Source organism: Amia ocellicauda, chromosome 3 (assembly GCF_036373705.1).
Source record: "Amia ocellicauda isolate fAmiCal2 chromosome 3, fAmiCal2.hap1, whole genome shotgun sequence".
In the NCBI taxonomy this organism is placed as follows: domain Eukaryota; kingdom Metazoa; phylum Chordata; class Actinopteri; order Amiiformes; family Amiidae; genus Amia; species Amia ocellicauda.
The window spans coordinates 35,373,597-35,385,425 of record NC_089852.1 but is presented as its reverse complement, the minus strand read 5'-3'; the positions used below and the strand labels follow the sequence as shown (position 1 = coordinate 35,385,425).

General features: G+C 42.8%; 1 protein-coding gene across 1 annotated transcript in view; it reads left to right on the top strand.

Annotated features, from left to right (window-relative positions):
• Window positions 1-203: 203 nt before the first annotated feature.
• Window positions 204-11,829, top strand: part of pola1 (polymerase (DNA directed), alpha 1) — a 77,999-nt gene continuing 66,373 nt past the window's right edge. The window contains exons 1-24 of the mRNA XM_066699207.1: window positions 204-344; window positions 1,164-1,288; window positions 1,651-1,747; window positions 2,037-2,117; window positions 2,385-2,506; window positions 2,719-2,781; window positions 2,886-2,987; window positions 3,176-3,296; window positions 3,536-3,701; window positions 3,802-3,989; window positions 4,134-4,246; window positions 5,871-5,984; window positions 6,234-6,308; window positions 6,641-6,779; window positions 7,175-7,329; window positions 8,563-8,647; window positions 8,973-9,034; window positions 9,380-9,469; window positions 9,710-9,826; window positions 10,000-10,175; window positions 10,357-10,486; window positions 10,731-10,853; window positions 11,196-11,289; window positions 11,547-11,671. Coding sequence (XP_066555304.1) covers window positions 296-344; window positions 1,164-1,288; window positions 1,651-1,747; window positions 2,037-2,117; window positions 2,385-2,506; window positions 2,719-2,781; window positions 2,886-2,987; window positions 3,176-3,296; window positions 3,536-3,701; window positions 3,802-3,989; window positions 4,134-4,246; window positions 5,871-5,984; window positions 6,234-6,308; window positions 6,641-6,779; window positions 7,175-7,329; window positions 8,563-8,647; window positions 8,973-9,034; window positions 9,380-9,469; window positions 9,710-9,826; window positions 10,000-10,175; window positions 10,357-10,486; window positions 10,731-10,853; window positions 11,196-11,289; window positions 11,547-11,671 — 2,712 coding nt within the window. The 5' untranslated portion in view covers window positions 204-295. The remainder of the gene's footprint in view (window positions 345-1,163; window positions 1,289-1,650; window positions 1,748-2,036; window positions 2,118-2,384; window positions 2,507-2,718; window positions 2,782-2,885; window positions 2,988-3,175; window positions 3,297-3,535; window positions 3,702-3,801; window positions 3,990-4,133; window positions 4,247-5,870; window positions 5,985-6,233; window positions 6,309-6,640; window positions 6,780-7,174; window positions 7,330-8,562; window positions 8,648-8,972; window positions 9,035-9,379; window positions 9,470-9,709; window positions 9,827-9,999; window positions 10,176-10,356; window positions 10,487-10,730; window positions 10,854-11,195; window positions 11,290-11,546; window positions 11,672-11,829) is intronic.

Below are 11,829 nucleotides of genomic sequence, written 5' to 3'. Positions count from 1 at the left end.
AGACACCTACAATGTCGCTCGTCTGCACAGTTCGTGGAGCGCAGATTTCCGTAGGCCTGCGCAGCTGCACCAATGGGATCGGCGGAATCATGCAGATCTGCGCAGAACTGCGGACGTCTGCGCGACACGAACGTGACCGGAAGCTTCCGAGCACACACGGATCCCATTGGCCCGTGGCCTCTCTTCGTCATTTCCGCTATGCGAGTTTTCCCGGGAAGAGTGATTGGCGCCTAGTTGATTGTTTTGAGTGGAAAAAAAAACAGGTTCGCAGGTTTGGACATATCGGGAGGTCAGGATGTCGCCAGTATCCAACCCAGATAAGGATCCCGACAACAATGACGGTGGTAAGTGCAGCAAGGCACCATTATACCTATCGAGTACAACAGGAATACATGAACAGAAGAGAATTACGTAAATGAAGTCTTCAATAAATGTCAGGGTGAGCTTTCACTTCGTCGCATAGGTCGATTATTCTATATGATGTCGTAAATGTGTTTTTCTCACAGCAGTCCTGTTTCATTTAACAACGGTAGGAAACAAGCCGTATGATTCAACACATTTAAGCGCCAATGCAAAAAGGCTGAAGCGGGTGCAGCATGTATGTTTCTGTGCTCGCTGGTGTAGTACGCATGCTCATCGGTCGGTACCCTGCAGCAACCAAGTGACAGTGGGTGGCAGCGAGCGTCTAGTCTGTCTGTCATACAATGCAGTGCTGGAATCGCATATTAATAATCTAATGGCTGCTGAAATCTTTTAACAAGCGCACTTATTTATACTTTCCTTTAAAATCGAATAACATTAGGCTGGTTTCACAGACCCAATAGTCTTGGACTACCCACATATTATTTTAGCTAAAGTAGTCCAAGACTAGTGTTAATAAACGTCTGTGAAACCAGTTGTAAGGGTCTAAGAATAGTAGTGGCATGATTGCTTCCCTATTTCTGCCATCCATGGCTTCAAATCAGTGTCCTGCTTTTCTCAGTGTTGTCCACCTCCAGTCCAGGCTGGAGATCCAGAGCCCCTAGCAGAGATCTGAAGTAGTGATGTGTTAAAATGGACACATGCAGCTGCTCTTAAGAGTAGCTAGTGTCCAAACATACATTGACAAAACGCCATCCCCCAGGGCAACCTGTGTAAAGTAACCAATCCTCTGTTTTGCTAAGACTCTGGAGACCCCTGTGGCCTCGCAGTGTCCCGGTCCCGCAGAGAGAAGAAGGAGAAGACCGGGCGCAAGTCAGCACTGGAGCAGCTGAAGAGGGCCAAGAAAGGGGAGAAGGTCAAGTATGAGGTAGGTGAAGGCTGCAGGACACTTGACATAGTGTTTTTAATTTTTAAATCATTTTATTCCTTAGTGTGTGTATATATATATATATATATATATATATATATATATATATATATATATATGTGTGTGTGTGTGTGTGTTTGTGTGTTTTGTATTTACTCTCTTGCAATGTGTCATCATTTGCACATTTCCAATGTGCTCAGACCCAATGAAGCACAGAGGAAATGTGCAAATAATGACAGATTGCAAGAGGACAACTCAGATTCAGGGATCCCTCGGTCCATTAGCATCCTGTTATGTGGCGTGTGCGTGTGTCGATATCTGGCAGCAGCCCCCCTGTTAATGGAGCCACCCCCTGTTGGCAGGTGGAGGAGTTGACCAGTGTGTACGAGGAGGTGGATGAGGAGCAGTATTCCCGGCTGGTGAGGGAACGGCAGGACGATGACTGGATCATAGATGACGGTGAGTCTCCGGTGCTTGTCGGCCCTGTCCTAAGAGACGTGTATCTGCGTGCATGGTTAAGAGTTTAACTGCTGGAACTCTGCGAAAAATGTATATTTCTTTCCATAGAAAATGGCAGCAAAGCACATAAAGGAACTGGAAATTCTTGGCTGTCAGCTTATTCTGTAGTTATCAAATGGCAAATATGTTTGTTCTTCACTTCTGTTTTACCGGTGTAAATGTGTTTCCTGTTCATGTATAGATCTTTTGCTCAGTTTGCTTTTATTTATCATTCCTTCTCACTGAGCAGATGGGACTGGTTATGTGGAAGATGGCAGGGAGATATTCGATGAGGATTTGGACGAAGATGCCCTTGACAGAGGCGCCAAAGGTAATTGTACACATGGGAAGAGGGGTGTTTGACTGGGCTAAAGACTTGTTCTGGGCTGTGGCAGAAGAAAGGTACAGGAGTGGGGGAGATGTTTTGGACTGTTACATGAGGTTAAGACACTGCTTGGATTCCAGCAAAATAATTTTTATTCCAGTGATGGTCCTTAATTGTAATCTTACGTTTCAGTTTGAAGTATATTTATTTTCACGTATATGGAAAAATTATATTTTTTGTTAACGGTCTGCCCCTCTTTTGTTTTTCTTGCAGGGAAAGCGGGCAATAAAAGTGCTGTGAGTAAAGACAAGAAGAACGACAAGAAGGCGGCCGTTTCCAAACCCAACAGCATTAAGTCTATGTTCATGGCCAGCAATGTGAAGAAAAACACAGAGGTCAGTAAAACGCTTAAAAATAAATAAATGAATGGCTTGGTTCCAAGTTAAAATCTTAGGTTTATTGAGAAATTAGTTATGATCAAATGCTTCTGGTGTAGACTTTGGGTTTTAACATCTCTTTGAAGAGAACATAATTATAATGGACTTCATGATCTAGGCTGTTTAAAGTTGACCATAAATACTTTGAATTCCCGTGTTTTGTATTTCAGAAAGATGTTGACTTGTCCAAGGATGACCTATTGGGTGACCTCTTGCAAGATCTTCATTCTGAGGTACTGTTTACTCATTGAAAGGGAGAGTACTGTGCCCTATACATTGTTTTTGCTCCTTACTCCTCCACTGCAGTTACTGAAGCCTCATCCTTCTCCCTTTTTAGACCTCTCCCATGCTAACTCCACCACCTGTTATTACCCTGAAGAAGAAAAAGCCAGTCGGGGTTCCACTGAATCCATTCTCCGTCAAGCCTCAAGCCCCTAAGGTATTAGGAATCGAGCCTGTGTTATTTTCTTCATCTGGTCTTCATCTGTAATTTTCTGTAGGCCCTTTCCCGATTCTGTCCGTCTGGATGACCTTTTTGACAGGCCTCTCTGAAAAGGATTTAGTTTGATGTAATGTTCTGAGATGAGGCTGTAATCTGTAGCTGTCGTTGGTGTTCTTGATTTGAAGGCGTCTCCTTCTCCGGCTGTGACCAAAGTCAGGCCAGTGAGCTCCAGAGCCCGGCCTACAGCTGCTGCCCCCTCCAGAGCCCTGCCCGAGGCTCGGACAGTAAAGGAAGAACCCCAGGAAGGTAGCTGTTTTATCTGCCGCTGTTATTTGTTTGTGTGTTTGTGGGGGGGGGGGGGGGGGGTGTATAATATAATGTAAGGGCTTTTGTGTATTTCCTTTTTACTGTTTCTCCTTATGTAACTTACCCAGTTTTCCAACAGTCTGTGGAATACTTTTAGCAGAACAAGCTGACAGTTGGGAGGAAGCTGTGTGGTACGTGTCATAATGTGTGTGTGTCTCCCTCTCTCTTTCTCTCCGTAGAAGAGGATTCCGCAGCCATGCAGTTCGAGGAGGGGGACTTTGACGAGCCCATGGAGGTGGGAGACGAGGAGGACAGCATTGAGGGGGAAGTGAAAGAGGAGCCAGAACTGCAGGCTGTGGTCAAACCTGAGGTCAAGTCTGAGCCGCCTGAGGATGGCACCCTGCAGTAAGCCCTCCTTGGATAGGAAGTTGATTGAGCAACTTATTTTGTTTGATGTTTTTGTAAGTCTTTCTCCAGGCTGACGGTGGATGCTGTGTGGTTTCAGGCAGAGTGGGGGGGTCCCGGCGGTGTCATGCTGGGAGCAGATGGAGCAGGGGGGAGAGGAGGACTCGGAGCCGGCCCTAGAGGTGCAGGTGGACTCCAGCCGCCTGCCGCTGGTGGAGGGGCCGGATGGAGAGCAGGTCTTCCGCTTCTACTGGGTGGATGCCTTTGAAGACCAGTATAGCCAGCCAGGTGAGGTCCCCCCCCCCTAGTTGCCATTCAGTCTGAAAGCTTCCTCACAGTCAAGCCCCTACAATGCCATGTCTGTTGACATTTGGCAGCCAGGGTTTATAATGCAGTAATAAATCATGCTCATGTCACTGTGTTTGTGTGTAGGTGTTGTCTACCTGTTTGGAAAGGTGTGGATCGAGTCTGCTAAGGCACATGTGAGCTGCTGTGTTGCAGTGAAGAACATTGAAAGAACAATGTATTTCCTCCCCCGGGAACGAGTGAGTATCTAGTAGTGTTGTCATGGTACCAAGATTTCAGTAGTCGGTACCAATACCAGTGAAATTTCACGGTACTTGATACCATTTTCGATAACAAAGCAAAACACAAAAACAGGTTATTGAACAAATGTATTATTTTTCAATTATAACAAAATGGTGCAATTTATGCTTAAAGTGAATACTTTTTAAGATTTGCTTCAACTTCTGCAACTTTTACTTCGTTTTTACCATTAACAAAAAAAAACACTAAATAAACAAGCATGCAATAGAATAAATAAAAAAACAATGGGAACAAATTTGTCATATTTGACTTGGCGATGAAAAGCTTCTGCAGCTGTTTGCTGTGTATATGCTTGCTGAAGACTTCCATGCTCAATATGCTCTCCCTCAGACGCATTCTGTAAAATGAAGAGATTTAGATGTTATGTTAAATTACAAAAGTTCTGTATTTATGCCATAAAGTATAATTCCAAATTTCCATCATAATACTGTCTGTACTTAATTATAACAGAACATGACAATACAATTACAATGCATGTAAAGGCAAAAAATGATGTGTACGTGTGTGTATTGAGTGTTAGACATTAAGCAAACTCAGCAGATGACTTAGAGAATTTTGTAGAGCTCAAAAATAAAAACATCATTTGAAAGAAGCAGTAGAACGAGTGCAAACGCTTCATGGGGTTTTTAAAAGTTTGGTTGCACTACTGTAGGCTACAATCAAAACGCTTTTAAACGTAAATATACTTCCCAAATCCCAAACCACAAATTTCAGCAAACTATGTAATCTAAAAGCCTCTTGTAAAATTAGTTAACCCTGTTGTACCCTCTCCTTTCATATGCCCCAGTATTCGGTATTGCACAGCAGTAGGCTACCTGTAAAGTAGGGTTTCGTGACATTGCTAGCTGAAGCCAAGTGTATGCTGCAAACTATGAAATAGTCTACATAAACTGTGATGTTTTTACGATGTAACTCTCTCTCTAGACATAAAACATCCATAATGCAAATGATAATATGCTTTTAAACTCACCTGCTTTAGTTGCTTGAATAAATCCGGGTGTCTGTCTTTCAGTTGTTTTATTAAGTTTGATGTGTTTCCTCCTTTCGTCAGAAAATTGCGAAAGCACCGTTTTCACATAGGTTTTTGCTGATCTATGATGTTTCCCTTTTCATCAGCCCCAAATCCAAAGAATTTCCAAACCTGTCTTTTTCCACTTTTCTTTTTCGACAAGATTCAGTTGAGCCTCCGCCATCTTGTGCTTGTTGTGAGCGTTTGAAAGTTCCCGACTCTGCATGGGTACTGGGTAGACCCGGTACTCAGTACTCCGGTACTTTCAGAAACTCTGAAATCGTAAACATTTTTTTGTTTGAGTACCGACTTGGTACCGGAGTACCAGTATTTTTGACAACACTAGTATCTAGCTAAACTACAAGCATTAAACACATGCATTTGTTCAAACAGTTCAGTACTATAACATTCATCCTAACTCCCTTATGTAAGATTTACCTTGGGTACTGATTTTAAAAAAGACAAACATATTTTAGGCACTTTATCTCTGTTTGATCGAACTGCTTTTGGTGTTTAAGAAGGTGGGCTGCAATTTCGTGCTCTCTATGTTACAGAAAGTGAACCTGAAGTCTGGCGAAGAGACGGACACCCCAGTGGGCATGATGGATGTGTATCAGGAGTTCAGCGCCATCTCCGAGAGATACAAGATCATGAAATTCAAGTCAAAGGTTTGGGCCAGCTTTGCTATGAAACGGCTTACATTATCTTCAAGGGAGGGTCTTGTAATGTCAGACCACAACTGGTTTTGTACCAAATAAACCCTTTGAAGACGTTTGTTTGCATTAATAGTCTTTACAGGAATGAAAATTATGTATGATTTGATATTTCTTATGCCTGGGTTCTTCATGCGCTCAGTATAGCTTTGTAGTGAAGCTTCATAAGGTCTCCTTAAGACAATTTTTCTCTTCTGATTCAAGAAAGTTGAGAAGAGCTACGCCTTTGAAATCCCAGATGTGCCCTCTCAGTCCGAGTACCTGGAAGTGAGATATTCTGTAAGTATAATTCTCACTGCTGGCTGCTTTTTCAGTCCTTCACATGATTGTCCACAATTTGCCTCAGTAGGTGAACCAGTCAAGGAAATGCACATTTAGATATATTGTTTTCTATCATCGCTTATAATTAGTTTATAATGTATCTGGTATTTTTCAAAAGCCTTTAATCAAAACAGTAATTTCATAATTTGTGTTGGTAGTGGCAGTGATCTCAATGGAAAATGTGTTCTTATTAGGTTATCACAACCTTTGCCTCCCCCATACCTGACCAGCTTAAATTCCTTACCGATGCCATCATTGGTTGTTTCTGAAATGGTTACTTGGCATTTTAGGCTGAAATACCGCCACTGCCGTCAGACCTGAAAGGGGAAACCTTCTCCCACGTGTTTGGAACCAACACCTCCAGTCTGGAACACTTCCTGTTGAGCAGGAAGATCAGAGGGCCCTGTTGGCTGGACATCAAAAGCCCTCGTAAGTGAAAATCCACATGGGCCTGACTTCTGCTCCACTTTGTTTTAGTTTTTCACTTCATTTTTTGTCTTACTGCTGCATTGATTTGTCAAGAAAACAAAACCTAACCAACAAGCTTTCTTTGGTGAATACAGCATTTGTATAATTCAGAGGAAAAGAAACGTACAATAGTCATTGTGTGTGTGAGGTTGTTTCTAAATTCTTTCACATTTTAAAATCCTTTCTTATTATTATGGCAAGTTCTGCTGCATACCTCAGGAGCTGTTAATGCTACATTGCCTTCTCGTTTCATGGTCATTAGTTTCAGACCTGTGAAGTCTGGTGTAAATATCGGACAGGTGTACCGTGTTTAAAATTGAGTTTTATCTACTGTTCCTTAATGATGTCTGCTTCAGAGCTGAGCAGCAATTCGGTCAGCTGGTGCAAAGTGGAGGCGGTTGCCATGAAGAGCGACTTGGTCACCGTAGTGAAAGACCTGACTCCTCCCTCCCTGGTCGTCATGTCGATAAGTATGAAGACGGTGCAGAACGCGAAGACCCACCACAATGAGGTGAGGATGGAATCCTGTCGGTCCGTTCAAAACAAGCATCGTCCAATAACACTGAGCATTGCAAATCATTGCATTTAAGCTGAACAGATTTCAGTTTTTCAAGAATGATCTTTTAACCAAAAAAAAAAAAGGAAACTTGAGGCTCAACATTTAATTACTATTTTATGAATTGTTCTTATAGAGATCATGAAGTGGAATTCAAAGCAGAGGGCATTAGCCTAAGTATCTTGCATTGACCTAACCCACAAGATTAAATCTACAGATCTCTGCATTACTGTCTTAAAAGAGCTGAATTACAGATCTAATTCATCTAGGATGTTTGCAGCTCTTCATTGCAGAGGTCTGTGTCCATCTGCAGTGCACAGGGAGCATTATGGAAGAATGCTGGTTTTCCTTTTTTATTGCAAAGCCAATGAACTTAAACTCAGTGTTGGAGAAAATCAATTGAAACTTGCTTTTCTCTAACTATTGGGCCATTGACTAATTATTTATACTGCTCTGATCTAAATGCAATTACTCGAGCTTGCTTGTTTTTTTTTTGCTTTTGTTTTTCCCCACTCCGCTCCGTCTCTTTTCCATCTGCTCTGCTTTTTTCACTTGACTGGGTTCCCCCTGGCGAGCGGGGGGAAGGCATCCCTGCAGGAGAGAGATGAGATTTGAGGAAAGGAATTGCTCAGAGTCATTTGGGTAAACGGCACTAGTTTACAGAGCTGTTTCGAGCCTCAGAGACGGCAACCAAATGCCCAGGAGGCAGGTAAAATAGCAATGCGGTGTTTGAAGAGTTACGTTCAGCCTTCAGCAATAGCCGAATGTATGGTCCTGTAGTCCAGGGTCAGTGCTTTCTGAAATCGCACCTACTTAATACAGCAGTTTAATTACAGAATATTCCAGATAATCACACCAGCACAGTTCAGTGAGCACGTACAGGCCACAAAAGGTTTTAAACTTCTTATTTTCCTCCTTTTTTTTTCTGTAGGCTTCCACTTCTAGCTGTCAATACTGCTTCTGTCCCCTCCGCTTTGCTTTTTCCCAGAGAAACACTCCTCTTTAATAACTAACCCTGAGTGAAAGCTTGTATAGTGTTACACTGGTATTTTTTCATCCAGTACTATAGCTTGACCTTAACCTGTTCAGACTTCAGGTATCCTTGCCTGACTTATGAATTCAATAAATCCGCATCCATCCAAGTTCAAGTCCAATGCCTGTTTAGCTGATGTCTTTCTCTGCCCCCAGATTGTATCCCTGGCTGCCTTGGTCCATCACAAATTCCCACTGGACAAAGCTCCCCCCCAACCTCCCTTCCAGACACACTTCTGTGGTGAGTGTCCTCTGGGACCTGAGAGCGGAGGAATGGTTACAAACTAGTCTGGACTAATTTATCCCATCTTGCTTGTTTGTCTCACACTGTCTTACTAATCCAATTTCTGATTTGGAATTTACATCACAGGGTTTGGCTAATTATTTTTCTTTTTGCTGTATGAGGGTTTAATTACAGATGTAGGAGATGGTAGTTCTTCAGGTAACAGCTTGATTATAGAGTATTATTTTGATTAGTCTAGCTACCTTTGGCATTACAGTAGTATTTTATTTTGAGGACATGTTTTATTGGCTAAAGCAACGTTTTGTGATCTCTTTTCTTGCAGTGATCAGCAAACCAAACGACTGCATCTTCCCATATGATTTCAGTGAAGTGGTAAAAAGAAAGGCAAGTGGAATTGTGTTGAAAATGTAAAGCATCCCTGTTTCTTTATGGCAGATATTGCTCATGGTGACCTTTGAGTGATTTTGTTATAGGTCTAGAGATGGACCAGGTGGAATAGACACCTTAAAGACTCAACTAGGAACCAAAGGGGCTACAATATATTGTGCTCACTAGTGTTGTAGCTAAGATTTAAACCAAATTATTTTATTTTATTATTATTTTATTTGAGGCCTAGCTTCATACTTCTTAATTTGTCTTGTGCAGCCAGACCAACGTCCACATAGCTTGAACGAAGTTTGTGCACCTTCTGACAAACCAATGTGTTCTTCTTGCACCCCTTTTCCATAGAATGCCAAAGTGGAGATTGCTGCAACAGAGAGGACGTTACTCGGCTTCTTCCTGGCTAAAGTGCACAAGATTGACCCCGATGTCATTGTGGTGAGTGTCTTTTAACTGATGTGGATTATTACATCACATATAATTATGACATGGATTGAAAAATAATGCATTCTGAAGTAAGGAAGGTAGTGTTTCTGTTTAATCCCATTGTATTCCCAGGTTACTTTTTTGAATATATTGTAACTTTTGAGAAGGAAGGATCCCTTTAAGCAGGATATTTTTTTACATGGAAGAAGACAGCACACATTTTCCATTTATAATTGTATTTATTTATTTTAGGGCCACGACATTTATGGATTTGACTTGGAAGTCCTACTGCAGAGAATCAATGTATGCAAAGTGCCTCACTGGTCCAAGATCGGCCGTTTGCGAAGATCTAATATGCCTAAACTCGGGGTAAGATCCACTGGCTTCATGACTTTAAAACCTGTTTGTACTCTGGGGAGCATTGCTGGTCTGACTGAATGTGCAGCAATGTCTTGCCATAACACAGTAGGAGGAGAGATGGAGTGCTTGAGGGAGATGCCTCCACGTGGATATGTGATGCAGACGTCCTGACTGTGTTTCAGGGTCGCGCTGGCTTTGCCGAGAAGAGCGCCACCTGTGGCCGGATGGTCTGCGATGTGGAAATCTCAGCCAAGGAACTGATTCGCTGCAAGAGCTACCACCTATCCGAGCTCGTCGCACAGGTCCTCAAATCTGAGCGGGTGCTGATCCCACAAGAGAACCTCAGGAACCTCTACAGGTGAGGGGGTTGTTTAGCATATATATTTGTGTTTGTTTATTGGTTTATTTTGGCTGCTTAATTTCCGAACCTTGTCAATATTGTCCACCGTTCCAACGTATCCTCTCCGCCAGTGTATGTCCCCGTGCGTCTGTGATGGATTAAACCCCAACCTGTCCTTGCTCTTCCCTGGTCTCCTCAGTGACTCGGCGCACTTGCTTTACCTGCTGGAAAACAACTGGATGGATTCCAAGTTCATCCTGCAGATCATGTGCGAGCTGAACGTCCTCCCCTTGGCGTTACAGATCACCAACATCGCCGGCAACGTCATGGTAAATTGTAACATAACATTCGCATGGTTTAAAGAGTTGTAGTGGATATGTCCATACATAAGATGTCCAGAAGAATATGACAATAGCAAAAAGCAGAATTCCAAAATAATCCCTTAATATCTAAAATAGATAAATGCATAGTATATTGTAGCAGCAATGTCTAAGTGTAATCTAGATTGGATGTATAGTTACTTTGTTGACAAATATTCAGTTGTAATGTAGAGATAAATACATTTTATTTAAGTCCCGGACGCTGATGGGCGGCCGTTCGGAGAGGAACGAGTTTCTCCTGCTCCACGCCTTCTACGAGAAGGACTACATCGTGCCCGACAAACACATTTTCAAGAAGCCCCAGCCACAGGATCCGGTAAGATGTTTATTTAGGCGTATTTTCCTCTCCCACATTTGATCTCAACACTAGCCAATCAGCACGTGGAATCGATGCTGTTTTCCCTGTGAAGATTCCCTCTTTAAATTGGAATCTGTTATTTTCTGAGCCCCCTGAATCAGAAAACGACCGACCTCACTGCTGTCAGTGGCTTCTCAAGGTCACCTAGGTTTCCTGATACAGTGGAGATGCTGTAATCTGGGCAACAACGAGTTAACCTGTTGTGATGGTTGGGGTTGGTGGTTCAAAGGCTATGTCCTGGAGTGAGATCCATGCGGTTTTGATTTGAAAGATTCAAATGCATGTTCTCCTGATTGGCAGGGTGATGAAGAGGAGGAGCGGGACAACGGGAAGTCCAGGAAGGTGAGAAAGAAGGCGGCCTATGCTGGAGGTCTGGTCCTGGACCCCAAAGTCGGTAAGATCACCTGACTGTGTCTAGAGCGCTCTGATTGGTTGTGGTGGTTAACTAGAGTTGTACCCTGTTTGTGATGGCATGGAATGATTCGTAAAACTAATGCTCGTCCTTTGGGGGCTGACAGTCTCCTCCAGAATTATCGGCACTTGAGCGATGGAAGATTAGTAAACCATGATGTTAAATGTCCTGAGTATTGCTCTTCCAAAACTTAAATCCCCACATTAGTGTGTGTTAACAGTATCTGCTCTGCGTTCCAGGTTTCTATGACAAGTTCATCCTGCTGCTGGACTTCAACAGCCTGTACCCCTCCATCATCCAGGAGTTCAACATCTGTTTCACCACAGTGCAGAGGGTGGCACAGGGCTCTAAGAAAAAGGCAGAGGTAACTGGGGAAAGCTCGGAAGCTGTACCGAATGCCTTCCAAAGTACTTGTAGGCAGTGAAGGTGACAAGAACCTGCTAAGTTATTATAGCAGATACGAACACAAGTAATTGACACGGCACAAATATTTGCAATATACACTTGTTCTTTTTAAATTTC